Genomic DNA, 25,518 nt, shown 5'->3' with positions numbered 1-25,518 from the left:
AGACTGCCCCTGGACCTGGAGGCTCCATAAGAAGCCTGGTGGATCAAGCCAGTGGCCCGCCTAGTCCAGCATCATGGTCTTATGGTAGCCAACCAGATGCCCCAAGGGGAAGTCCGTAAGCAGAACCCAAACACAAGAGCCCTCTCCCCTCCTGTGGTTTCCTGCGTCCGCCATTCAGAAGCATCCTGTAACAATGGAGAACCCATAGCTGTCAACTTACAGATTTGAAAATAAGGGACCGGCAGCCTCAGAAATAAGGGATCAGCAGCCAAAATAAGAGATTTTCAGAGCACAGGGATGTTCAACTTCTGAGCCCCTCTGAGCCAAAGGCAGAAAGCCCAGCCAGCAGCCAAACGAAGCCTCAAGCGGTGGTTCCCACAGCACAGCAACCCGGCAAAGGGGATGCAGCAAGGAAAACCACCGCCACCTCTCTGCTGGGAAGCGCTGAGCAAAGCACAAGGCATGATCGGCACAAGGCATGCAAGCTCCACCCCGCAGTCGTTCTTAGACTCCTTATTGAGTGAGCAATGCAGCCAAGCAACACAGTTGGAGCCTCCCTCCTCCCTGGCCGGCAGGGAGGGAGGGAAAGGAGCTGCTTCCTTTGAAACCCGGGAAATTTAAGGGACATCATCAATAAGGGACAGCAGCGGGACACGGCGCTGGGATAATAATGATGATGATGATAATAATAATAATAATAATAATAATAATAATAATAATAATAATAATTTATTTGTACCCCGCCCATCTGGCTGGGCCTCCCCAGCCACTCTGGGCGGCTTCCATAGAAACCAAAAATACACTAAAATATCACAGATTAAAAACTTCCCTGAACAGGGCTGCCTTAAGATGTCTTCTGAATGTCAAGTAGTTATTTATCGCTTTGACATCTGATGGGAGGGCGTTCCACAGGGCAGGCACCACTACTGAGAAGGCCCTCTGCCTGGTTCCCTGTAGCTTTGCTTCTCGCAATGAGGGAACCGCCAGAAGGCCCTCGGCGCTGGACCTCAGCGTCCGGGCAGATGGATGGGGGTGGAGACGCTCCTTCAGGTATACTGGGCCGAGGCCGTTTAGGGCTTTAAAGGTCAACACCAGCACTTTGAATTGTGCTCGGAAACGTACTGGGAGCCAATGTAGGTCTTTCAAGACCGGTGTTATGTGGTCTCGGCGGCCGCCCCCAGTCACCAGTCTAGCTGCCGCATTCTGGATTAGTTGTAGTTTCCGAGTCACCTTCAAAGGTAGCCCCACATAGAGCGCATTGCAGTAGTCCAAGCGGGAGATAACCAGAGCGTGCACCACTCTGGCGAGACAGTCCGCGGGCAGGTAGGGTCTCAGCCTGCGTACCAGGTGGAGTTGGTAGACAGCTGCCCTGGATACAGAATTGATCTGCGCCTCCATGGACAGCTGTGAGTCCAAAATGACTCCCAGGCTGCGCACCTGGTCCTTCAGGGGCACAGTTACCCCATTCAGGACCAGGGAATCCTCCACACCTGCCCGCCCCCTGTCCCCCAAAAACAGTACTTCTGTCTTGTCAGGATTCAACCTCAATCCATTAGCCGCCATCCATCCTCCAACCGCCTCCAGGCACTCACACAGGACCTTCACTGCCTTCACTGGTTCTGATTTGAAAGAGAGGTAGAGCTGGGTATCATCTGCATATTGATGGACACCCAGTCCAAACCCCCTGATGATCTCTCCCAGCGGCTTCATATAAATGTTAAAAAGCATGGGGGAGAGGACGGAACCCTGAGGCACCCCACAAGTAAGGGCCCAGGGGTCTGAACACGGCCCAGGAGGAAGGAGCGAAACCACTGTATAACAGTGCCCCCAACTCCCAGTCCCTCTAGACGGTCCAGCAGGATGTTATGGTCGATTGTATCAAAGGCCGCTGAGAGATCCAGCAGAACTAGGAAACAACTCTCACCTTTGTCCCTAGCTCGCCGGAGATCATCAACCAGCGCGACCAAGGCAGTTTCAGTCCCATGATGAGGCCTGAATCCCGATTGGAAGGGATCCAAATGGTCCGCATCCTCCAGGCGTGCCTGGAGTTGTTCAGCAACCACCTGCTCAATCACCTTGCCCAAGAATGGAAGATTTGAGACTGGGCGATAGTTGGCCATACTGGCCGGGTCTAAAGACGGTTTTTTAAGAAGCGGTTTAATGACCGCCTCTTTCAGCGGATCTGGGAATGTTCCCTCACAGAGGGAAGCATTCACCACCCCGCAGAGCCCATCACCCAGCCCTTCCCGGCTTGCTTTTATTAGCCAGGATGGGCAAGGATCAAGGAGACAGGTGGTCGGTTTCACGCATCCAAGCAGCCTGTCCACATCCTCGGGGGTAACGGATTGAAATTGATAAGGGACTTTCCCGCCAAATAAGGGATGGTTGACAGCTATGGGGGAACCTGGTAGCCATTGATCGCCTCCTCCTCCTCTGTGAATCTGCCTCGCTCTCTTCTAAAGCCACCCGAGGACCAAGCCAGGGTCTTGCCCAACTCGCTATTTCCACAGGCACCGATGCTCACCGCTGGTTCTCGCATAAGCAGCCACTGTTCCATCCTGCAGACCGGCAAAGAGGTAGTCAGGGCTGTGCTTCAAGCAAAGGACCGGCTGGAGCCCCGGGCTCTTGCCTGTCAAGAGGCACTGCGTCCCCATGTCCACACTTCCATAAACCAGGATGCTGGAGGGAGAAAGAGCAGAGCTCTGTTTAGAGTGCAGAGAGAGGACGGAGATTAACACAGGTAAACTGGAACAGAGTGACCCCTGGTGGGTGATCAGAGAGGTGCAGGAGAAGGCCTTGTGCGTGTTTCGCACACACAATCATGTAAGGCGAGAAAACCCTAGCGTTCAAATCTCCAACAGCAAACCTGTTAAGAGTTCTAATCTGTATTGTAATAATGTTATACTTGTAAAATCAAATAAAAATTATTTCAAAAGAGACAGAGAGTTTTAATCTGCTTTTAGTCTATTTGAACCTTTTTGAAAGTCTTAGGTTATTGTTGCAAATTCTTCTTACAGGTAATTTTATTGTTTGGTCCCTTCTGAAAAAACCACACCGGGAGGTTTTTTTTCCAAACAGTATAAGATTTTGACAAAATAAATTAATTTTAAAAATTCAACGAGACAGGCTAACGTTAACGATTTTATGGTTTGCTTTTTAAGGGGGGGAGGGAACCAAAGCCCTTTGCGAAAAGCCAAAAATCACCGCCATCAATGCAATTTAAGTTTTTCAGAACAAATGTAATTCATAATCGACTCAAGAATTCTGCCACCCCCCTCAAAAAACCCAGCCCAACCCAGCCTAAGCAAACTGCCAACAATTTGCTGTGCCATCAATGCAGCCTGAGTCCCATCACCCTCTCAAGGCCACTGGTGGGGCAGAAGGCAGGGAGCCCAACAGTAGATGGCGCTAGAGCAAAGGAGAGGCAGAGCCAACTAATGCTCATTTTGTCCCCATCCTCTTCCCTGCTGGCTTTTGCAAGGGGTATCCCTAAGGAGAAAGCTGGCAGGCAAGGTCATACCCTGGTCTGAGTGTAAGTAAGAAGGCAGGGAGGTTGGGGCTGACTGGGGCTAATGGGTAAGGGCCCCACTTGCACTAACAGACCAGCCAACACTGAGAAACAAAAGAGAAGTTTATTGGCACAAAAATGGAAGCAGGAAGAACTACCGACAAAAGAAGAATGGAGGATGAAGTTGATGGACTATGCAGAATTAGATAAATTAACAGGAAGGAGTCGAAACCTGCAGGATCAGAGATTCTTAGAAGACTGGAGTAAATATATGAACTATTTGGAAAGTAATTGTGATGAACAGATTACGCTAGTAGGACTGCAAGAAGTTTTGTAAGGTAGATTATTTGAAATATTGCAAGAAAGACTATGAAGAGATTTATTAGTTAAGGACAATTAAATGTAATATAGAAATTAAGAAATGCATAATAAGTGATAAAGAATGGAAAATCATCAGAGGTGTTGATGGAAGTCTAAAAAATATTGTATAAATTGAGAAGTTTTGTTGTATGACTGTTGGAACTGATATGTTAAAAAATCAGTAAAAATGTATATTAAAAAGAGAAGAGAAACAAAAGAGAAGAATTCAGGGACAGAGCCAGTCTGATCGCCTGAAGAAGGCTCTGTTGCGTCTCCCCACCAGAAATCACACACACGCTTCCTCACCTGCCGTCCTGCAGCCCAAGGCAAATCACCGGCTGTGGCGGCAAGGCCTGGTCAGCAGACGTCTCCAAACTGTCTGCTCTCTCCTCTTCGTTCCTCTCGGGAATGTATTCTGAGCACAGGACCTGGGCGGAAACTGGAAAGGACTTCACAGTGCGGGGTGCTGCCCGGTTCAGGGAAAAGATTTCGACTTGGCCGCCAGCCCCCTCCTGCCCTCCGCCGACCTAGAGGAGTCGAGAAGAAGAGGAAGAGAGAAGGAATTCTCCTAAAGAAGTATTCTTGCAATCGTGGAGTGGGAAGGGACCTCAAGATTTATCCAGTCCATGAAGGACCTTTTGAGGTGGTCCACTCCACCATCAAAAAGCTCTTGCCACCCCAAAATTCTTCCTAATATTTATCCTTCCTTGCCATTTGATTCGAGAGCAGCAGAAAACAAGCTGGCTCCATCTTCCATGTGAAAGCCCTTCAGGAATCTGAAGATGGCTCCCACTTCCTTCAACTGGATTTGTCTGCCCTAGATCTCACTGGCTTTAGTAAAGGTAAAGGGACCCCTGACCATTGGGTCCAGTCGTGGCCGACTCTGGGGTTGCGGCACTCATCTCACTTTATTGGCCGAGGGACATGTGGCCAGCATGACTAAGCCGCTTCTGTTGAACGAGAGAAGCGCACGGAAACGCTGTTTACCTTCCCGCCGGAGTGGTACCTATTTATCTACTTGCACTTTGACGTGCTTTCGAACTGCTAGGTTTGCAGGAGCAGGGCCCGAAAGACGGGAGCTCACCCCGTCAGGGGATTCAAACCGCTGACCTTCTGATCGACAAGTCCTAGGCTCTGTAGTTTAACCCAAAGCGCCACCCGCGTCCCTTATTATACCAAATTGCAGTTGCTGCTGCAAGCATCAGATGATGTCCCCACCCCAAAAAAGCAAAGAGGAGGCTCATCCCGCAGTCAAGGCCCCGCTTCGCCACACAAACTCACCCAGAGGTAGCCTTGCGGCAGAGAAGTGCTGACAGCGGAGAAACCCAGCAAGGAAGAATGTACCGGGCTGTGGACGGCAGCACCAAGCTGAACAGAGGATAAAAAAAGGGGGGGAACATTTAGGAACACACAAAGTTGCCTTCTTCTGAGTCAGTTCATGGGTCCAGCTAGCTTCGTACGGACTAGACTGGGCCTCCAGTCCAGAGTTTCAGGCCAGAGAGCCTTGGAGATGGGACCATGCAATAATATTAATAATAAACAACAACAACAATCGAATAAAGGCTGAATGAATGAATGAAAGAATGAATAATACTGAACTACATGGTCCAGGGCATAAGGCATCCTACGATTATGTACTGCTCAGAGCTCACAAAGGAAATTCTAAATAATAATAGTAATAATACAGCCGTACCTTGATTCTCGAACATAATCCATTCTGGAAGCCCGTTCGACTTCTGAAAATGTTTGAAAACCAAGGCGCGGCTTCCGATTGGCTGCAGGAGCTTCCTGCACTCAATGGGAAGCCATGGAAACTGTGTCGGACGTTCGGCTTCCAAAAAACGGTCGCAAACTGGAACACTCACTTCCAGGTTTGCGACATTCGGGAGCCAAAATGTTCAAGAACTAAGCTGCTCGAAAACCAAGGTACCATTGTAATAATAATAATAATAATGCTATTATTTGTACCCAGCCCATCTGATTATATTGCCCCAACCATTCTGGGTAGTTTCCAAAATATATAAAAACATAGTAAGACATTCAACATTAAAAGTCCCTATATAGAGCTGCCTTCAGATGTCTTCTAAAGGTTGTCTAGTTACTGATCTTGATATCCAATGGGAGGGTGTTCCACAGGATTAATAATAATAAATGATAATTTATTCAGGATTGCTTCCAACTAACAACAACATGTTATTTATACCCCACCCAACTGATTGGGCCTCCCGAGCCACTCTGGGATTTCCCAACAGAATATTAAAAACACGATAAAACATCAAACATTAAAAACATCCCTAAACAGGGCTGCCTTCAGATGTCTTCTAAATGTCAGGTAGTTGTTTATTTCCTTGACATCTGATGGGAGGGCGTTTCACAGGGCGGGTGCCACTACCAAGAAGGCCCTGAGCCTAGTTCCCTATTACCTCACTTCTCGCAGTGAAGCTGGACCTGAGTGTCTGGGCTGAACAATGAGGGTGGAGATGCTCCTTCAGGTATACTGGGCCAAGGCCATTTAGGGCTTTCAAGGTCAGCACCAACACTTTTAATTGTGCTCGGAAATGTACTGGGAGCCAATGTAGGTCTTTCAGGACCGGTGTTATATGGTCTCAGCAGCCGCTCCCAGTCACCAGTCTAGCTGCCGCATTCTGGATTAATTGCAGTTTCCGAGTCAGCTTCAAAGGTAGCCCCACGTAGAATGCATTGCAGTAGTCCAAGCAGGAGATAACTGTTCAGGGAAGTGTTTAATGTGTGGCATTTTAATGTATTTTTAATCTTTGTTGGAATCTGCCCAGAGTGGCTGGGGAAACCTAGCCAGATGGGCAGGGTACAAATAATAAATTATTATTATTATTATTATTATTATTATTATTATTATTATTAAGCATGCACCACTCTGGTGAGAGAGTCTGCTGGCAGGTAGGGTCTCAGCCTGCGTACCAGATGGAGCTAGTAGACAGCCGCCCTGGACACAGAATTAACCTGCGCCTCCATGGACAGCTGTGAGTCCAAAATGACTCCCAGGCTGTGCCCCTGGTCCTTCAGGGGCACAGTTACCCCATTCAGGGCCAGGGAGTCCTCCACACCAGCCTGTCCCGTCCCCCAAAAAACAGTACTTCTCTTGTCAGGATTCAACCTCAATTTGTTAGCCGCCATCCATCCTCCAACTGCCTCCAGACTCTTACCATTCGATTTAGACCAGGCACAGGCAAACTTGGCCCTCCAGATGTTTTGGGACTACAATTCCCATCATCTCTGACCACTGGTCCTGTTGGCTAGGGATCATGGGAGTTGTAGTCCCAAAACATCTGGAGGGCCAACTTTGCTTACGCCTGGATTAGACTATGAAATAGCTAAGCTTTGCAGCGAGAGCTAAGCTCCGCCATGGGGCGCATGAGTCGATTTCCCCTCAACCTAGAAAAAAGGGGGGATCCAAAACTTTCCATGTCCCCCCCAAAAAAGAGAGCACAGCTGTCTTTCACCAGAGGTGAAATGCAGAGATCCCTTTGAAACCAAAGGACACACTTTACACTGTTTTTTTAAAAGGCCCCCTAAGCTGTCCCAGATCCTCTAGGGTACAGGAGGAAAGGACATGTTGGAGTCAAAGGAGCTTTGTGGATTAATCATAATATATGTATCCAGACGCCGTGCCTCCCCCCCCCCCCCCCGTTCCAGCTGCTTGCCTTCATCATATTTTTTTCCCCAAGCCGGGTGGTTGCATTGAAACCATAGATCATCAAAAGAAGTAAAATCTGAAGCCAGCCTGATGGAATAAAGCTTTGGCAAAGAAAGAGAAGTGTTGCGGGTGGGGGATGACGACTCTTCGCCATCCCTGGAGGAAATCTCGCCGGCATTTGGTCTAATTAGACAAAACGGCAGCCAGGCCTTCAGGAGAGAGAGAGAACACACACACACACACACACACACACAAAACCACAAACACACACACACACAACTGTTCCCTCCAGAACTGGAGGGGTGGGGTCGAGATGGATGCAGCCAGTGGCCAGGAAACTTCTGCATTCGCCGCTAATTGGTTTTTTGGGGGGAGGGGGGTGACATTGAGAAGCCCTCTGCAGCGCTAACGGAAGCAGATTTCCTCCGGTTCTTAAAAGTGGAAAGGATTGCTTTACTGGATGCAAGGAGAGCAGGTAGTTTGGGAGCAGAGCCCATGTTTTGAACAAAAACAAGGTCCTGGGTTCAAATTCTGCAGGCAGCATCCAGGGGGAGGACCCAAACCGGCGGGTTCAAATGATGGGAAAGGAGTTCGATTAAACGTTAGGAATAATTTTCTGAGGGCAAGAGCTGTTTGATGGTGGGACGGACTCTCTCGGAAGGTGGCGGCGTCTCCTTCAGTGCAGGTTTCTAAGCAGATGCTGGGTGGCCACTTGTCTTGGATTCTTCAGCACTGCAGGGGGTTGGGCTGGATGACCTTTGGGTACCACTTCAAACTCTACAATTCTGATTCTATCTCCAGGTTGGGCAGAGAGAGACATATACACACACCCCGGCCTGGAACTCCAGAAGGGTTCACTCTGAAAGGCGCCGAAGGGAAAGGATTGCTTGACGGCATAGGAAACAGGAAGCTGCCTTCTACGGAGTCAGACCCTTGCTCCATCTAGCTCCATATTGCCTGCACTGACCGGCAGCGATGGCTCGCCAGGGTTTCAGGCAGGGAGCTGTTTCCCAGCCCTGCCTGGAGACACTGCCAGCGGGGATGGAGCCTGGGGCCTTCTGCATGCCAGGCATGCCTCGAAAGATTCCATCAACGGCGTCTCTGGAAAATTTTACACATCACTTAGGAAGACAGGCAAACTAAAACCAGTGTACTGGAAGAAGCAAAGATCACCAGTGTGGAAGCAATGATTCTTCAACATCAACTTGGTTGGACTGGTCATGTTGTTTGGATGCCTGATTGTCGTCTTCCAAAGCAACTGCTCTATTCCCAACTTAAGAATGGAACGCGTGATGCTGGCAGTCACCAAAAGAGATTTAAAGACTCTCTCAAGGCACCAGACCCATATATATAGTGAGAGGGTGGGGAAGGGTATTACTCAGAAGGGTGGTGGGAATGGGTGATTGGCTGATAGGTGTGGTAAACCAGTTGACGACTGTTAGTGCAAGGGATGAGAAGGCCAAAAATAGCTTTATCAGACCAGTCTCTCCATGGTTTTAAGTTTGGTAATAAGATGTTAGATTCTTATCTCATTATACATGATACAGTGGTACCTCGGGTTAAGTACTTAATTCGTTCCAGAGGTCCATTTTTAACCTGAAACTGTTCTTAACCTGAAGCACCACTTTAGCTAATGGGGCCTCTTGCTGCTGCCGTGCCACCGGAGCACGATTTCTGTTCTCATCCTGAAGCAAAGTTCTTAACCTGAAGCACTATTTCTGGGTTAGCAGAGTCTGTAACCTGAAGCATATGTAACCTGAAGTGTATGTAACCCGAGGTACCACTGTATAGCTATTTTTAGCCATCTCACCCTTTGCTTTTTCCTGTAAGACCAATTGCAGTCATTAACAGTCGTAGAGGCATTGTACAGTACAGTAGGGGCATTGGCTGGCTTCACGGTTTCTCCCATATTGTGATTTTTGCATAGGACACAAATACAAATCATGATTCGCAATATATTGCCGGGTCAAAAATTATGAAACCACTATTACAATATGCACTTCAGACCAGTATGGGGGATATATCGAGATATGGCTCAGCCCTAGTAGCTTAGTGGCTGAGTTCTTGCTCTGCATGCAAAAATCCCTTAGCAGCATCTCTAGCTAGGAGTGGGAACCTTCCTTGCTTGAAATCCTGGGCAGCCGCTGGAAGCCAGTGCAGACAGAACTGTGCTTGGATGAACCAGGCGACTAAACCAGCAGAGGGCAGCCATTTAACCCATACTTCTTCTGGCCCATCTTGTCCTTTGGGCCCCATCGGGGCAGGGTGTGGGTCTGTCTTACCTGAAGGTCCAGAGCTCTGGAAGAGAAGGCGGGCATGCGGGAGACCAAAATGGGGCACCAGAAGGGGGCTTTGCACTTCTTGTCCTCTTCCGGGCACAGCCAGCCAGGCTGGTTTTCCTCACCTGCAAAAGAAGAGAGGGAATCTGAGTCACGCATCCTTCTGGGCTCAGGAGAAACAGCCACCGGTGAAGCCATCAGTGTGGAAGACAATAGAGGGGTTTGAAATGGATGAGTCTTGGGGTCGCTCCCAACTCATCAATCCTACGGTTTGGGAACAAACAGAGGGGATGGTGCAGAGATGCAGTTTTGTCTCTCCGCAGGATCCCCCGGAATGTCCTACTTTACAACAAATCTGTACCCTAAAGCACAATGTTGGGGTTTTGTTTGGGGGGGCAGGGAGGACAGATGCCAAATTAAAGGTCTGTAGTCTCCAACAGAAAGCTAGAGAGTTCCAGAAAGACATCTACTTCTGCTTCATTGACTATGCAAAAGCCTTTGACTGTGTCGACCACAGCAAACTATGGCAAGTTCTTAAAGAAATGGGAGTGCCTGATCACCTCATCTGTCTCCTGAGAAATCTCTATGTGGGACAAGAAGTTACAGTTAAAACTGGATATGGAACAACTGATTGGTTCAAAATTGGGAAAGGAGTACAACAAGGCTGTATATTGTCTTCCTGCTTATTTAACTTATATGCAGAATTCATCATGCGAAAGGCTGGGCTAGATGAACCCCAAGCCGGAATTAAGATTGCCGGAAGAAATATCATCAACCTCAGATATGCAGATGACACAACCTTGATGGCAGAAAGTGATGAGGAATTAAAGAACCTTTTAATGAGGGTGAAAGAGGCCTATCCATTCTGAAGGAAATCAGCCCTGAGTGCTCACTGGAAGGACAGATCCTGAAGCTGAGGCTCCAATACTTTGGCCGCCTCATGAGAAGAGAAGACTCCCTAGAAAAGACCCTGATGTTGGGAAAGATGGAGGGCACAAGGAGAAGGGGACGAGAGAGGACGAGGTGGCTGGATAGTGTTCTCGAAGCTACCAGCATTAGATTGTCCAAACTGCGGGAGGCAGTGGAAGACAGGAGTGCCTGGCGTGCTCTGGTCCATGGGGTCACGAAGAGTCGGACAAGACTAAACGACTAAACAACAACAAAAGGCAGCACCCTCTGCATTACCCTCAGCAGCTATGGGGAAAAGAAAAGTAGCCGCAAGAAAATAAAATCAACGCTCCTCCACGTTTAAAAAAGAAACACACACACACATCTTATTTTTAAGTGGAGACTGCAGTCATTTTCCCCCAGGCGCTTCAGATTAAAATAGGCCAACAAACTGCTTTTATATATATATAAAACCAAGGAAATCAAATCATCAGTGCCTGCGGGAAGACGGGAATTCAAATAAGCTTTTCAAATGAATTTCTCTCTCTTTGCCGCCCCCCCCCCAGCCAAACCTTTCTCTCTTCCATTTAAAAATAAGGCGAGGGGGAGAGAGACTTTCTTGCTGCAGCAGTTTTGCTCGAGTTCAATAGGGAACGGTGATAAGAGCATCCTGAGGGAGCTCGGAGGAAGCTGGAACGCAAAAAGGAGACTTTTGAGGGCGCCCGAAACTCTTCGCTGCTCTTTTTCCTCCAGTTAATGAGGAGATTAAAGGGCAGGAGGTGCTCAGAGCGGCTGCTCAGAAGGACGACCTTGTAATGTCACTCGTCTTTGGGTTGGGGCTATTTTTCCTCCTTCCTTCTGTAATGGGACCTGCACTGTTTCAGGCACGTAAGAGATGTCACCCATCCCTGTTTAGGGAAGTTTTAATGACTGATGTATTAATGTATTTTTAACCTTCTGTTGGAAGCCGCCCAGATAGGAGGGGTAGAAATAAATTATTATTATTATTAATTATATACCAGACCGCCTCTCCTGGTATGCCCCGCGGAGGACCTTAAGGTCCACAAATGTCAACATTTTGGAGGTCCCAAGTCACAAGGTGGTTAGGTTGGTCTCAACTAGAGCCAGGACCTTTTCAGTATTGGCCCCGACTTGGTGGAACACCAAGAAGTCAAGTCCTGCAGGGCCCTAGTCCCTTGTGACAAAGCGTTCCACCAAGTCGGGGCCAGTACTGAAAAGGCCCTGGCTCTAGTTGAGACCAATCTAACTTGGGGATTAATATGACAGCCAAAAATGGGAACTTATTTAAAGATAATTATGAAAAATGTTGGACAGAAGTGAAAAAAGATTTACAAACTTGGTCAAATTTGAAGCTTTCACTGTTGGGTCGTATTGCTGTGATAAAAATGAATGTATTGCCTAGAATGTTGTTTTTGTTTCAGACATTGCAAATTGTGGACAAGATGGACTGTTTCAAGAAGTGGCAGAGAGATATCTCTAGATTTGTCTGGCAGGGCAAGAAGCCCAGAATAAAATTTAAGATATTAACTGATGCAAAGGAAAGAGGTGGATTTGCCCTGCCAGACTTTAAACTTTACTATGAATCAGCAGCTTTTTGCTGGTTGAGAGAATGGCTACTCCTTGAAAACACAGACATTTTGGATCTGAAAGGTTTTAATAATGTATTTGGTTGGCATGCATATCTGTGGTATGATAAGGTCAAAGCACATAAAGCATTTAAAAACCATATTGTTAGGAAAGCACTGTTTAATGTCTAGATAAGATATAAGGATTTGCTTGAAAACAAAACCCCAAGGTGGTTGTCACCGATGGAAGCGAAGGCTCAGAAAAAGCTCAATATGGAGGCCAAATGGCCAAAATATTGGGAGATTTTGGAACAGGAGGGTGACAAACTGAAACTGCAGAGTTTTGAGAAACTAAAAGATAAAGTGCGAGATTGGCTTCATTATTATCAAATAAGGGAGGCTTATAACTTGGACAAAAAAATTGGCTTCCAGGTGGAAAAATCAAAATTGGAAACAGAACTGTTAGATCCCAAAACTAAGAATCTGTCAAGGATGTATAACTTGCTGTTGAAATGGAATACTCAGGATGAAACGGTGAAATCTGCTATGATTAAATGGGCACAAGATGTTGGACACAATATTATGTTTGCTGACTGGGAACAGTTACGGACCACAGGTATGAAGTTTACGGCATGTAATGCCTTAAGAGAGAATATTATGAAAATGATATACAGGTGGTACATGACTCCAGTCAAGCTTGCAAAAATCTATCATTTGCCCGACAATAAATGTTGGAAATGTAAAGAAACTGAAGGTACATTCTTTCACCTTTGGTGGACGTGCCCAAGGATTAAGGCTTTCTGGGAAATGATATATAATGAATTGAAAAAGGTATTCAAATATACCTTCCTGAAGAAACCAGAGGCCTTTCTCCTGGGCATGGTCGGCCAATTGGTGCCAAAGAAGGACAGAACTTTTTTTATGTACGCTACAACAGCAGCAAGAATACTCATTGCAAAGTATTGGAAGACACAAGATCTACCCACTTTGGAAGAATGGCAGATGAAGGTGATCGACTACATGGAATTGGCAGAAATGACTGGCAGAATCCGAGACCACGGAAAAGAGTCGGTGGAAGAAGATTGGAAGAAATTTAAAGACTATTTATAGAAATTTTGTAAAATTAATGAATGTTAGAATGATGTTGGATAGAAACTAAGTGGTTTCCAGCTGTAATGCTTTAAGATAATATGAAAAAAGGCTTATAAATGGGTAAAAGCTTAATGGCAAGGATTTGCTGAACTAATAAATCAAAGTAGAATACAAAAAAGGGAGGTATGAGGAGGTCCGGGGAAAATAAGCTTAAGGAAAATAAGCAACGGAAAATCAATGTGTTTTTAACTGTTTTTATTTTGTATTTTTCTTTTTATTTTTCCATTTTCACTGTAACATTTTAAAAAATCTTAATAAATATCTTATTAAAAAAAAAGAGACCAATCTAACCACCTTGCGACTTGGGACTTCCAAAGTGTTGTCATTTGTGGATCTCCACAGGGCATACCAGGAGAGGCGGTCCCAAAGGTATGTGGGTCCTAGGCCACATAGGGCTTTAAAGGTCAAAACCAGCCCCTTAAACCTGATCCTGTACATCACCGGGAGCCAGTGCAGCTGGTAAAGCACTGGATGAATGTGATCCCGTGGCAAGGAGACTTGCCGCAGCATTCTGCACCCGCTGGAGTTTCTGGGTCAGCTTCAAGGGCAGCCCTGCGTAGAGCAAATCACAGTAATCAAGCCTGGAGGTGACCATCGCATGGATCACTGTGGCCAAATCAGGACGAGAAAGGTAAGGGACCAACCGCTTAATACGGCAACTGCTTAAGGGACCAACTGCTTAAGACCAATAGATGGGAAATATTATCAGGTTAGAAGGAGAAAAATGTCCCAGACACTCAAGTGTCTGTCTTTCCTTCCTGAAAATTTAGATTATACTCCTGACGTTCACGGGGGACAAAAACAGTATAATTTATTTTCTCCTTTGCTGGGAAACTCTGGGAGTGGCGGCTGGGATCTTTAATTACAGAAAAATCAAAAACACAATGTGAAAGGAAGCTAATTAGATGCGGGAAGGGGAACCTCATAACAAACTCCCCAAAGATTGACACACACCTGAAATTTATGAATATATGAAAACAGCCAGGTGCTGTTTCTTTTTTCGGGGGGGGGGGACACAGGCAAAAAAAGGGTAGACAGACTAAATAACCATAGAACTGCAAAGTTGGCCCCAAGGGTCATCTAGCCCAACCCACTTTAATGCAGAAATCAAAGCTTTTCTTCTCACAAAGCGTGGAACAAGATTGCCTAGCCCCACTGTAAGACAGTGGTTGTAGGCACAGTCATTTTTCGGGGGGGGGGGGTGAGAAGTCTATCCAGCGGAGGCCCATGGTGAACTGCAGATCAAATGAGGCCTTTTTAGTGGTGGCCCCACACTTACGGAACTCACTTCCGCAGGGAATCAGGCTGTCCCCAAATACTTCTTTCCATTTTTCTGGAGCTCAGAGGTGGCTGGTCCATTTCGGGCAAGCGGGGCATCACCCCACCAGACCGGCTTTGCTCTCAGCCAACCTCCATCTGCCTGCCTTCTGATAACAACAGTGTGGTGTAGTGGTTAGAGTTCTGGACTAGGGCCTGGGAAAGTCTCCCCACTAAGCCACAAAGCTCGCTGGATGGCCTCGCAGCCTAACCTTCCAAACAGGGTTGTTGCAGGGGACTAAATGACAGGAGGGAGAGTTATGTACACTGCTCTGATCTCCTTGAAGGAAAGGGGATTAGAAATGCAATCAACAAACCAACAACCAAACCGCCCCATGGGGGGGGTCAGCGCTGCTTCTCATTGGCTCTGGCTCAGCCAATCACCGTCTCCACCCACTTTTTGGTCTTTCTGCCTTCATCCCCACTAGTCTCCAGTGGGTACCAGCGGCCACCTCCACATCCATAAATGGCTATTAAGACATGATGCTCAGAGGCAATCTACCTTTGGATGGTGAGTCACCAAATGACAGAAGCAACAGGGCCATAGCTGTTGACTTACAGATTTGAAAATAAGGGGCCAGCAGCCTCAAAAATAAGGGACCAGCAGCCAAAATAAGGGATTTTAGACAACCAGCACCCAAACGAAGCCTCAAGCAGTGGTTCCCATGATGTGACCAGCATGAAGTGGGGCCTGGCCAGCTCCCCTCATTCCCCGCAAGCCTTCCTTTCGCCATGCCCTCCGCTTCTCGCTTCTTCCCCGCTCCCTCATCTCTCCCCACCACACTCCCTAGGGAGGGAGAGAGGAAGGAGACGGTCTCTCCAGCTCTGCCGTCGAGCGGAGGACAGCTTGCGTGGCTGCGTTAGATGGGAGGGAGGAGAAGGGGGAGCGGGGGGCTGAGATTGCAAACCCCCCCCCCGCACACTCAGGGCGGGCTTGGTTTGTTCCTGTCGCTGAGAGGAGAGAGGAGGCGGAGGGGGGGGGATTCTCACTGAGCCGCCGCCGTTCCCTGACGGGAATGGACTCGAGGATCCTGGAAACTGGCGGGGTGATGTGTTTGGGCCGGGGGGCGGCGGGGGCGGCGGCGCTTTTGCTGCTGCCACCGCCTCTGTTGCCGCTGGAGAAAGGAGGTGAAGACAACGAAGAGGAAGAGGAGGAAGACAAGGGGGCTTGTGCCAGGGGGAGACTGTTGCCTGGGGGGGTCTGGGCTTGGGGGGGAGACAGAGCAGCGCGCGGCTGCGGGGTTTAGTTGTTGCTGCCACCGCTGGCAAAGAGAAGGGTTGGAGAGGCCGAGTCGGACTCAGGGAGGGAGAGGAGCTGCTTTCTTTGAAACCCAGGAAATTTACGGGACATCATCAATAAGGGACAGCAGCGGGACACGGCACTGGGATAAGGGAGTTTCCCGCCAAATAAGGGACGGTTGACAGCTATGAACAGGGCTTTCACAATCTCCTTGTGAGCTTCCGAGGGGCGTTTGTGGATCCTGGCCTTGCTATAATAAAAAAACCTTTTATCTGACCCTAAAAGGCAGCCCACAATCCATGGAAAAAAATCAACCAACCAACAAGAAGATGTCAAATCTCTCACATTTCCTTGCTAAGCAAAGGTTTGCTCAAAACATTTGTTTTCTCACTCGTTTTCTTTCTTCCCTCCTTAAAAACATCCTAAAGTAGAGTCCAGTGTAACCTGGAAGCCTGCATAGCACGTTGTCAAAATACCAGCTGATCCGGCAAATATTTTTTAAAAAGGAAGTTACTCACGCAGAGCGATTTTGGCCAAATGCAAGCGGTTGACCCAGGAGATTTTGCTGAGGGGGTTGGGGGTGATGAAGACTACCATGACATTGACAGGGCGCCCAGACCTGAGGTGGGAAAGAGTCCAGAAAGGGAAAGAAAAAAAGGATTAGAGAGCGTGTATTTTGTCTATCCATTACTTTATACCACACAGTAATATATTACTTATATCATTCCTTTTAACTCCCTACAAATTATATGTATACAATACAGGGATCAGTCTAATTCTGCCAATAGACAAAGTACAGTGAGATTAACTGGAAGTCAGTTTTAAATTTCTTTTCTATAAATTTTATAATTGAGTTCAATACCAGGAATATATATGATGATAATTACCATATATTAATCTTCTTATATCTTATAGTGTGGTAGTTTGTTTGATTTTTCTGTTATTTGTTTGTTTGTTTGATTGATTGATTGTATGTTTGTTTCCTTGTATGTACGTCTGTTTTTCAGAAATGTGTTTATTTTAAATTAATAAAGATATATTTTTTAAAAAGTAGGGATGTATTTGCTGGAGCATGTATTTGCTGGAGACAATTGATTCTGCATCCTCCTTTGCCTGTTAAACCTGGATATAGAAAAGGGAGGTGTTGTTGGACTCCAGTAATATCTAGAGGGCATCCAGCTTGATGAAGAATCCTGTGTAACTCAAAAGTTGGCATGGCACTTTGTGTTTTAAAGTGGGCTAATGGAGTTGGAAGGGATGCAGATGGCGCTGTGGGTTAAACCACTGAGCCTAGAACTTGCCGATCAGTAGGTCGGTGGTTCGAATCTCTGTGACGGGGTGAGCTCCTGTTGCTCGGTCCCTGCTCCTGCCCACCTAGCAGTTCGAAAGCACGTCAAAGTGCAAGTAGATAAATAGGTACCGCTCTGGCGGGAAGGTAAACGGCATTTCCGTGCGCTGCTCTGGTTCGTCAGAAGCGGCTTAGTCATGCTGGCCACATGACCCGGAAGCTGTACGCCGGCTCCGTCGGCCAATAAAGCGAGATGAGCGCCGCAACCCCAGAGTCGGCCACGACTGGACCTAATGGTTGGGGGTCCCTTTACCTTTAATGGAGTTGGAGTCAAGGGCTTAGAGTGCACCATCAGCCACAACCAGTGCCTGGGGCATTTTAATAAAAAAAGCAAATAAATAGCTGAAGGTCGAATAACCCACTTGTCTGGCTTCCCTGGGAGTAGGAGACGGAGGCGGCACTTGTTTGCAGAATGGATCTCTTCCTCTTTCACCCGCATCAGCCTCTGCAGAGCTAAGCACCAGTCCTGAGCGACGGTCATGTTCAGATTCTAGGAACCAGAGAGGGGGAAATTAAAGAAAAAAGGAGGGGCAGTCACACAACCACATAGAATCCTAGAATCCTAGAATTGGAGGGAACCCACAAAGATCATCCAGTCCAACCCCTTGCAAAGCAGGAATTGCAATGAATTAATCCCTGATTGGTGGCCATTCAACCTCTGCTTAAAAACCTACCTTCTGAGGAAGTCCATCCAACTGTTGTTGTTTAGTCGTGTCTGACTCTTCGTGACCCCATGGACCAGAGCACGCCAGGCACTCCTGTCTTCCACTGCCTCCCGCAGTTTGGTCAAACTCATGCTGGTAGCTTCGAGAACACTGTCCAACCATCTCGTCCTCTTCTGTCCCCTTCTCCTTGTGCCCTTAATCTTTCCCAACATCAGGGTCTTTTCCAGGGAGTCTTCTCTTCTCATGAGGTGGCCAAAGTATTGGAGCCTCAGCTTCAGGATCTGTCCTTCCAGTGAGCACTCAGGGCTGATTTCCTTCAGAATGGAGAGGTTTGATCTTCTTGCAGTCCATGGGACTCTCAAGAGTCTCCTCCAACACCATAATTCAAAAGCATCAATTCTTTGGCGATCAGCCTTCTTTATGGTCCAGCTCTCACTTCCATACATCACTACTGGGAAAACCATAGCTTTTACAATACGGACCTTTGTTGGAAAGGTGATGTCTCTGCTTTTTAAGATGCTGTCTAGGTTTGTCATTGCTTTTCTCCCAAGGAGCAGGCGTCTTTTAATTTCGTGACTGCTGTCACCATCTGCAGTGATCATAGAGCCCAAGAAAGTACAATCTCTCACTGCCTCCATTTCTTTCCCTTCTATTTGCCAGGAGGTGATGGGACCAGTGACTATGGCCTTAGTTTTTTTGATGTTGAGCTTCAGACCATATTTTGCACATTCATATTCCACTGTTAAACAGGTCTTAAACTCGGAATTGTTTTGCTAAGGTTCAGTTAGAATCTCCTTGCTTGTAGCTTGAAGGCACTGGGTTCAGAATCTCCCCTCTTGAGCAGCAGAAAACACGCTTGCTCCATCTTCCATGTGACAGCCCTTCAGATAGTTAAAGGTGGCTATCACATCACCTCTCATTCTCCTTCTGTGCAGGCTAAACATACCCAACTCCCTCCCTTCAGATGTCAAGGAAATAAACAACTGTCTGACTTTTAGAAGACACCTGAAGGCAACCCTGTACAGTCAAACCTTAGTTGTCGAACGTAATCTGTTCCAGAAGACCATTTGACTTCCGAAACGTTCGACAACAGAGGCGCAGCTTCTGATTGGTTGCAAGAGCTTCTAGCACTCAAGCAGAAGCTGCGTCTTGACATTCAGGTTCTGAAAAATGTTTGAAAACCAGAGCATTTACTTGCAGGTCTCTGGTGTTTGGGGGTCGAACCTTTCGAAAATGGAGCCGTTCAAGAACCGAGGTTTGACTGTATAGGGAAGTTTTGAATGTTTGATGTTTCTTGTGTTTTTAATATTCTGTTGGGAGCTGCCCAGCATGGCCGGGGCAACCCAGTCAGATGGGCGGCATATAAACAATAAAATTATTTTTTATCATCATCATCAATATTGTGCATTGTTGTCGTTTAATTCTAATGCTGTGTTTTAATTGTCGTAACCTGCCCTGGGACCTTAGGTTGAAGGGTTATTAACATATTGTAGTAATAATAATACTGTAATAATAATAATGGTTTTTTTTAGCTGGAGCTCGCCAGAACTCAGTTGTGGCATTGCCACACTAAGAGAACAAGGGATAATAATATTAATAATATGTAACATTAGACTGTTTTGCCTCTTTTCATTTGATAAATGTTCTGTGACATTGGGGAGGTAGTAATTCTGTATGGATTTGCAATGGATGTTTGTATGTGATGCCAATAAAAGGTTTGATGATGATAAAATATTAATAATAAATATTATTATTCCGAATGAGGAACAGTTGAGGGAACTGGGGATGTTTAGCCTGGAACAGAGGAGACTGAGAGGAGATATGAGAGCCATCTTCAAAGATCTCAAGGGCTGCCCCGTGGAAGATGGAACAAGCTTGTTTTCTCCTACTCTGGAGGGTGGGACTCGAACCCATGGATTCAAACGACCAGAAAGGAGATTCTGACTAAACATCAGGAAGAACTTTCTGGAAGTGAGAGCCATTTGACAGTGGATAGCTCAGTTGGTTAAGGTCCATATAGTCAAAGCTATGGTTTTCCCAGTAGTGATGTATGGAAGTGAGAGCTGGACCATAAAGAAGGCTGATCGCCGAAGAATTGATGCTTTTGAATTATGGTGCTGGAGGAGACTCTTGAGAGTCCCATGGACTGCAAGAAGATCAAACCGATCCATTCTGAAGGAAATCAGCCCTGAGTGCTCACTGGAAGGACAGATCCTGAAGCTGAGGCTCCAATACTTTGGCCACCTCATGAGAAGAGAAGACTCCCTGGAAAAGACCCTGATGTTGGGAAAGATTGAGGGCACAAGGAGAAGGGGACGACAGAGGATGAGATGGTTGGGCAGTGTTCTCGAAGCTACGAATATGAGTCTGACCAAACTGCGGGAGGCAGTGGAAGACAGGAGTGCCTGGTGTGCTCTGGTCCATGGGGTCACGAAGAGTTGGACATGACTAAACGACTAAACAACAACAACAACAACAAGCTCAGTTGGTTAGAGCATGGTGCTGATCACGCCAAGGTTGCAGGTTCGATTCCTCATATGGGACAGCTGCATATTCCTGCATTGCGGGGGGTTGGTCTAGACAACCGCCAGGGTCCCTTCCAACTCTACAATTCTATGATTCGTGACATCAGGTGACACCTGTCAAATGCAGCCTGTGATGGGTGGGAAAGATAAGGAATGAGCTCACCGACTAGATCTACTTGCCAATCCCTGGCCTTCAGCCTGACACTCCCATGGAAATCTTTTGTTTTAATACAAACCCTCACGGGGCTCACCTGGTATGTACCATGAAGGGTGCTGATGAGCAGAGTGATCTGTTCCACCACTGCCAGGTCTTTCTGGAGATCTTGTAGCTCCTGAAACAGGCGAGGAGGACCCAGGTACACTTTATCTGGTGGTAAGAAGGGACAGGGAGAAACCACAATGACAAGGACAAACGACACGATGACGTCGGCAGCCCAGAGGAAGCCGTGTCCACAGCTAAACACTAGCAGCCAGTTGATAAAAAAAGGAGAACCCAAACGCCGCTTGCATTTCTCTCTCTGAAAACATCCTGCCGCGACAAGCCTATTTTATATAAATCTATAGAATTTACATTCATTCATTTATACGCCACATGGTTTGTGAAAAACCTCAAAAGAACGGAAATGGTTTATTGAATATTTAAAAAAATAAAATAAACTTTAAACAGATAAGAACATTGGCAGGATTGCTGTAATTGTCTGCAGTTTTAAAAGAGTATATGTTTAAAGTAAATGAACAAATGAGCAAATCAAGTTAATTTGGATATGCAGAAGATATGAAAAATAAATGGAAGGAACCGCAGGAAGAGGGGGAAGGAAGTCAAGTTTTCAAATGTTAAAATGATTGTAAAATTAGTGATGTGTATAAAGGTCAAAAGCATATTTTTTAAGAAACAACAACAATTTTTTAAATAAAAAAAATTCTGCATATCCAAATTGTCTTAATTTATTCATTTATTCATCTCATTTAAGGAACCACAGAAAGAGGGCAAAAGAAGTCAAGTTTCGAAACATTAAAATGACAGTAAAATTATAGAAATGTATAGAACTGAAAATCATAAATAAGATATAGGAAGAAAAGAATAAAACCATAGAACTACTGTACTGGTAAGAACAGTTAAAGCATTAAAACAAAATCAAAACCAGCAATAAACGCATTGACATATTTATTTCGTTTCAGAAAAAGTATATATACCGCTTGAGTGTTTAAAAGAACCTCGAATTATACAACAATGAAATTATCAATTAAGGGGGGAAACTGTAAAAAACAACTATTCAAAAATAATTAAAAACAACAATAAGCTAAAAAAAAAACCCAGACTGAAACAACATTCTGCCTGTCTGGAGAGGCTTTGCCTTGGCAAAAACATTTTTAGCAGGTGCCGAAAACTGTATAGCAAAGGTGCCCCTGGTATCAATCAGCAGGGAGTTCCACAGTGCCACCACACTAAAAGATCAATTCATGTCAAATGCAGAATCTTATGTGGTGCCTGGAAACAGCGTCAGTTCTGCAGATCGAAGCGGTCAAGAGGGAGCTTGTGGGGTGAGGCATTCTTGCAGGTAAACTGGTCCCCAAGGCTTTCTATACCAGTTGCAACGCCTTCACCTGAGCCAAGTAAGCTGTTCTATCGACACAGCTTATAACAAAGCCTGCTAGACTCAGAAAGCCAGCTATTCTTCTAGTGCGCAGATACCCCATGGGCTGTTGCGGCTTGGTGAGAAATTGAAATAGCCATGTGGCAAAGTAAAAGGAATCAGGATTTCCAGAAAGGACGTTACAATATAAATCTTTATTATGGTCATAGACCAGCATAAAAGGGAAGGGTAAAGGTAAAGGTAAAGGGACCCCTGACCATTAGGTCCAGTCGTGGCCGACTCTGGGGTTGCGGCGCTCATCTCGCTTTATTGGCCGAGGGAGCCAGCGTACAGCTTCCGGGTCATGCAGCCAGCAGGACTAAGCCGCTTCTGGCGAACCAGAGCAGTGCATGGAAACGCCGTTTACCTTCCCGCTGGAGCGGTACCTATTTATCTACTTGCACTTTGAGGTGCTTTCGAACTGCTAGGTTGGCAGGAGCAGGGACCGAGCAACGGGAGCTCACCCCATCGCAGGGATTCAAACAGCCAACCTTCTGGATGGCAAGTCCTAGGCTCTGTGGTTTAACCCACAGCACCACCCGCGTCCCTATTACGGTCACAGACCAGCATAAAAGGGTAGGGTACAGTCATTTAAAATCCGGAAAGCGTTCCGAATTTAAAAGAAGCTAAAAGAACGGATGGGAGCACTAGGCGGGTGTGGAAGAGCATAAAAGGTTGATATATAAATAACTATTAATTTACAGAGCACTCTGATATGTTTGTGGGTGGTGCTGTGGGTTAAACCATAGAGCCTAGGACTTGCCGATCAGAAGGTTGGCGGTTTGAATCCCCGCGAGGGGTGAGCTCCTGTTGCTCAGTCCCCGCTACTGCCAACCTAGCAGTTCGAAAGCACATCAAAGTGCAAGTAGATAAATAGGTAGCGCTCCAGCGGGAAGGTAAACGGCGTTTCCGTGCGTTTCATGCTGGGCACATAACCCAGAAAATGTATGCCGGCACCCTCGGCGTCCAAAGTCTGTCCTGGGAGCCTAATTCAGCTCCCCGGCTGGTTGTATCCGGCCCCTGAGGCCCAGGGCAGCTAACACCAGTAAAATTACAATAAAACATAATAGGGGAAAAAAACCAATTTAAAATACAGGTTAAAATGCAATTTAAAATGCAGCCTCATTTTAAAAGTAGCCCATAGATCAAAACCATAAGGGGAGGGAAACATAAGGGTCTGATTGAGTCCAAACCAAAGGCCAGGTGGAACAGTTCCGTCTTGCAGGCCCTGGAGAAAGATGTCAAGTCCCGCAGGGCCCTATTCTCTTGTGACAGAGCGTTCCACCAAGTCGGGGCCAGTACTGAAAAGGCCCTGGCCCTAGTTGAGACCAATGTAACCACCTTGCGACTTGGGACCTCCAAAGTGTTGTCATTTGTGGGTCTCCGCGGGGCATACCAGGAGAGGCGGTCCCGTAGGTACGAGGGTCGTAGACCGCATAGGGCTTTAAAGGTCAAAACCAGCACCTTAAACCTGACCCTGTACTCCACCGGGAGCCAGTGCAGTTGGTAAAGCATTGGATGAATGCGATCCCGCGGCAAGCACCCCGTAAGGAGCCTCACTGCGGCATTCTGCACCCGCTGGAGTTTCTGGGTCAGCTTCAAGGGCAGCCCCGCGTAGAGCGAATTACAGTAGTCAAGCCTGGAGGTGACCACTGTGGCCAAATCAGGACGACAAAGGTAAGGGACCAACTGCTTAATACAGCAACTGCTTAAGGGACCAACTGCTTAAGACCAATAGATGGGAAATATTATCAGGTTAGAAGAAGAAAAAGGTTCCAGACATTCAGGTGCCTGTCCTTCCTTCCTGAAAATTTAGATTATACTCCTGATGTTCACGGGGGACGAAAACAGTATAATTTATTTTCTCCTTCGCTGGGAAACTCATTTCATCAAAGCTGGCCCACTTGGGGGGGAAATTGCTCACCCCTGATGGGACAGATTTGGATTGCATTCCAAAGTGGTTGGATCGGAAGCAAAAGCGCCTACTCACTATGTGAGGACTGGCTGCTTGGCATGTGCTTCTTCAGGCCAAGATTGGGGATGACCACGTTGTCCTTCTCGTGGGCGCTGCTCTCCTGCCCGACTTCCACCACCTGGACCTGCGGCAGGGCGGCGTTCCATTTCACGATGTACTTGGGGCCGAGCGGAACCAGGGTGCTGATTTCCAGCTGCCCCCTGCAAGGAGAAGAGGGCGGGAGAGGGGAATCCAGTTTTAAAGAAGAAGAATTGTCGAGGAAGAAGGGTTCATCCAGTCCAACCGTGCAGGCGAGGGGTGCTACTCAATCCCAAGCTCAGCCAAGCTTAAAAATCCATCGCAACATGCACAAGAGAACCACCACGCTTCTGAATTCCAGTTGCTGGAAGCCACGGAAGGGAAAGGGGGCTGTTGTGTATGGGTCCCACTTGCAAATTTCCCATCTGGTTGGCCACTGGGAGAACAGGAGGTTGGACTGCAGGGTCTAATCCAGCCAACCAGGCTCTCCTGATGCCCTACCATGAGAGGCAGTAACAGCCACCAGCTTGGACGGCTTAAAAAGAGAAATTCGCGAAGGAGAGGGCATGACAACTATGCTCTGCCAACACAACCAGAGGCAGTGATGCTTCTGAACACTGGACGCCGCAGGAGGGGAGAGTACAGTGGTATATAATAATAATAACAATTTATTATTTATACCCCACCCATCTGGCTGAGTCTCCCCAACCACTCCGGGCAGCTCCCAATCAAATGTTAAAAACAGTACAGCAGTAAATATTAAAAACTTCCCTAAACAGGGTTGCCTTCAGATGTCTTTTAAAGATAGGATAACTGCTTATTTCCTTCACATCTGAAGGGAGGGTGTTCCACAGGGTGGGTGCCACTACCGAGAAGGCCCTCTGTCTGGTTCCCTGTAACCTCACTTCTCACAGAGAGGGAACCGCCAGAAGGCCCTTGGCGCTGGATCTCAGTGTCCGGACTGAACGATGGGGTTGGAGACGCTCCTTCAGGTATACAGTTTGACTATATGCAATTTTGGCCTTAGGTGAACCACAAAATGTAACCAGCCAATTGAGTTTTGGGCTTACTATATAACGCGACACCACAAATCATGGAAAGACGTTATTAGCTGCTTAGAAGCGAGAGCCAGCTTCCAACACTAAGCAGGCAGAAGCAACCGAAAGCCCACCACAATCCATCACCAGCATGCCAAAACTTGCGCCCCTGATAAAATGTGGGGCAAACCACCCAAACCTTGCCTTACCTGGAGTTAATCGGCCTGTGGAAGAAAAAGATCAAAGCAGCAGTCATTGTTGGAATCTCGGAAACCCCAGGGAAAACTCAGAGAAACCCGGAGGAGTTCAGGGA

General features: G+C 46.9%; 1 protein-coding gene across 9 annotated transcripts in view; it reads right to left on the bottom strand.

Annotated features, from left to right (window-relative positions):
• Window positions 1-25,518, bottom strand: part of ARHGEF10L (Rho guanine nucleotide exchange factor 10 like) — a 142,597-nt gene that overhangs the window by 46,741 nt on the left and 70,338 nt on the right. For 6 of the 9 annotated variants that reach the window (XM_053400989.1, XM_053400987.1, XM_053400991.1 and 3 more), the window contains 9 exons: window positions 25,415-25,429; window positions 24,166-24,350; window positions 20,793-20,908; window positions 17,714-17,841; window positions 16,522-16,622; window positions 9,824-9,945; window positions 5,150-5,236; window positions 4,175-4,395; window positions 2,525-2,679 (listed from right to left, as the gene is read on the bottom strand). In XM_053400989.1, coding sequence (XP_053256964.1) covers window positions 2,525-2,679; window positions 4,175-4,395; window positions 5,150-5,236; window positions 9,824-9,945; window positions 16,522-16,622; window positions 17,714-17,841; window positions 20,793-20,908; window positions 24,166-24,350; window positions 25,415-25,429 — 1,130 coding nt within the window. The remainder of the gene's footprint in view (window positions 1-2,524; window positions 2,680-4,174; window positions 4,396-5,149; window positions 5,237-9,823; window positions 9,946-16,521; window positions 16,623-17,713; window positions 17,842-20,792; window positions 20,909-24,165; window positions 24,351-25,414; window positions 25,430-25,518) is intronic. The other 3 variants (XM_053400988.1, XM_053400993.1, XM_053400995.1) reach the window with 1 other exon arrangement.

Source organism: Podarcis raffonei, chromosome 8, assembly GCF_027172205.1.
Source record: "Podarcis raffonei isolate rPodRaf1 chromosome 8, rPodRaf1.pri, whole genome shotgun sequence".
Lineage (NCBI taxonomy): Eukaryota > Metazoa > Chordata > Lepidosauria > Squamata > Lacertidae > Podarcis > Podarcis raffonei.
Note: the sequence above shows the minus strand (reverse complement) of the source record. Positions and strands in the feature narration are given on the sequence as shown.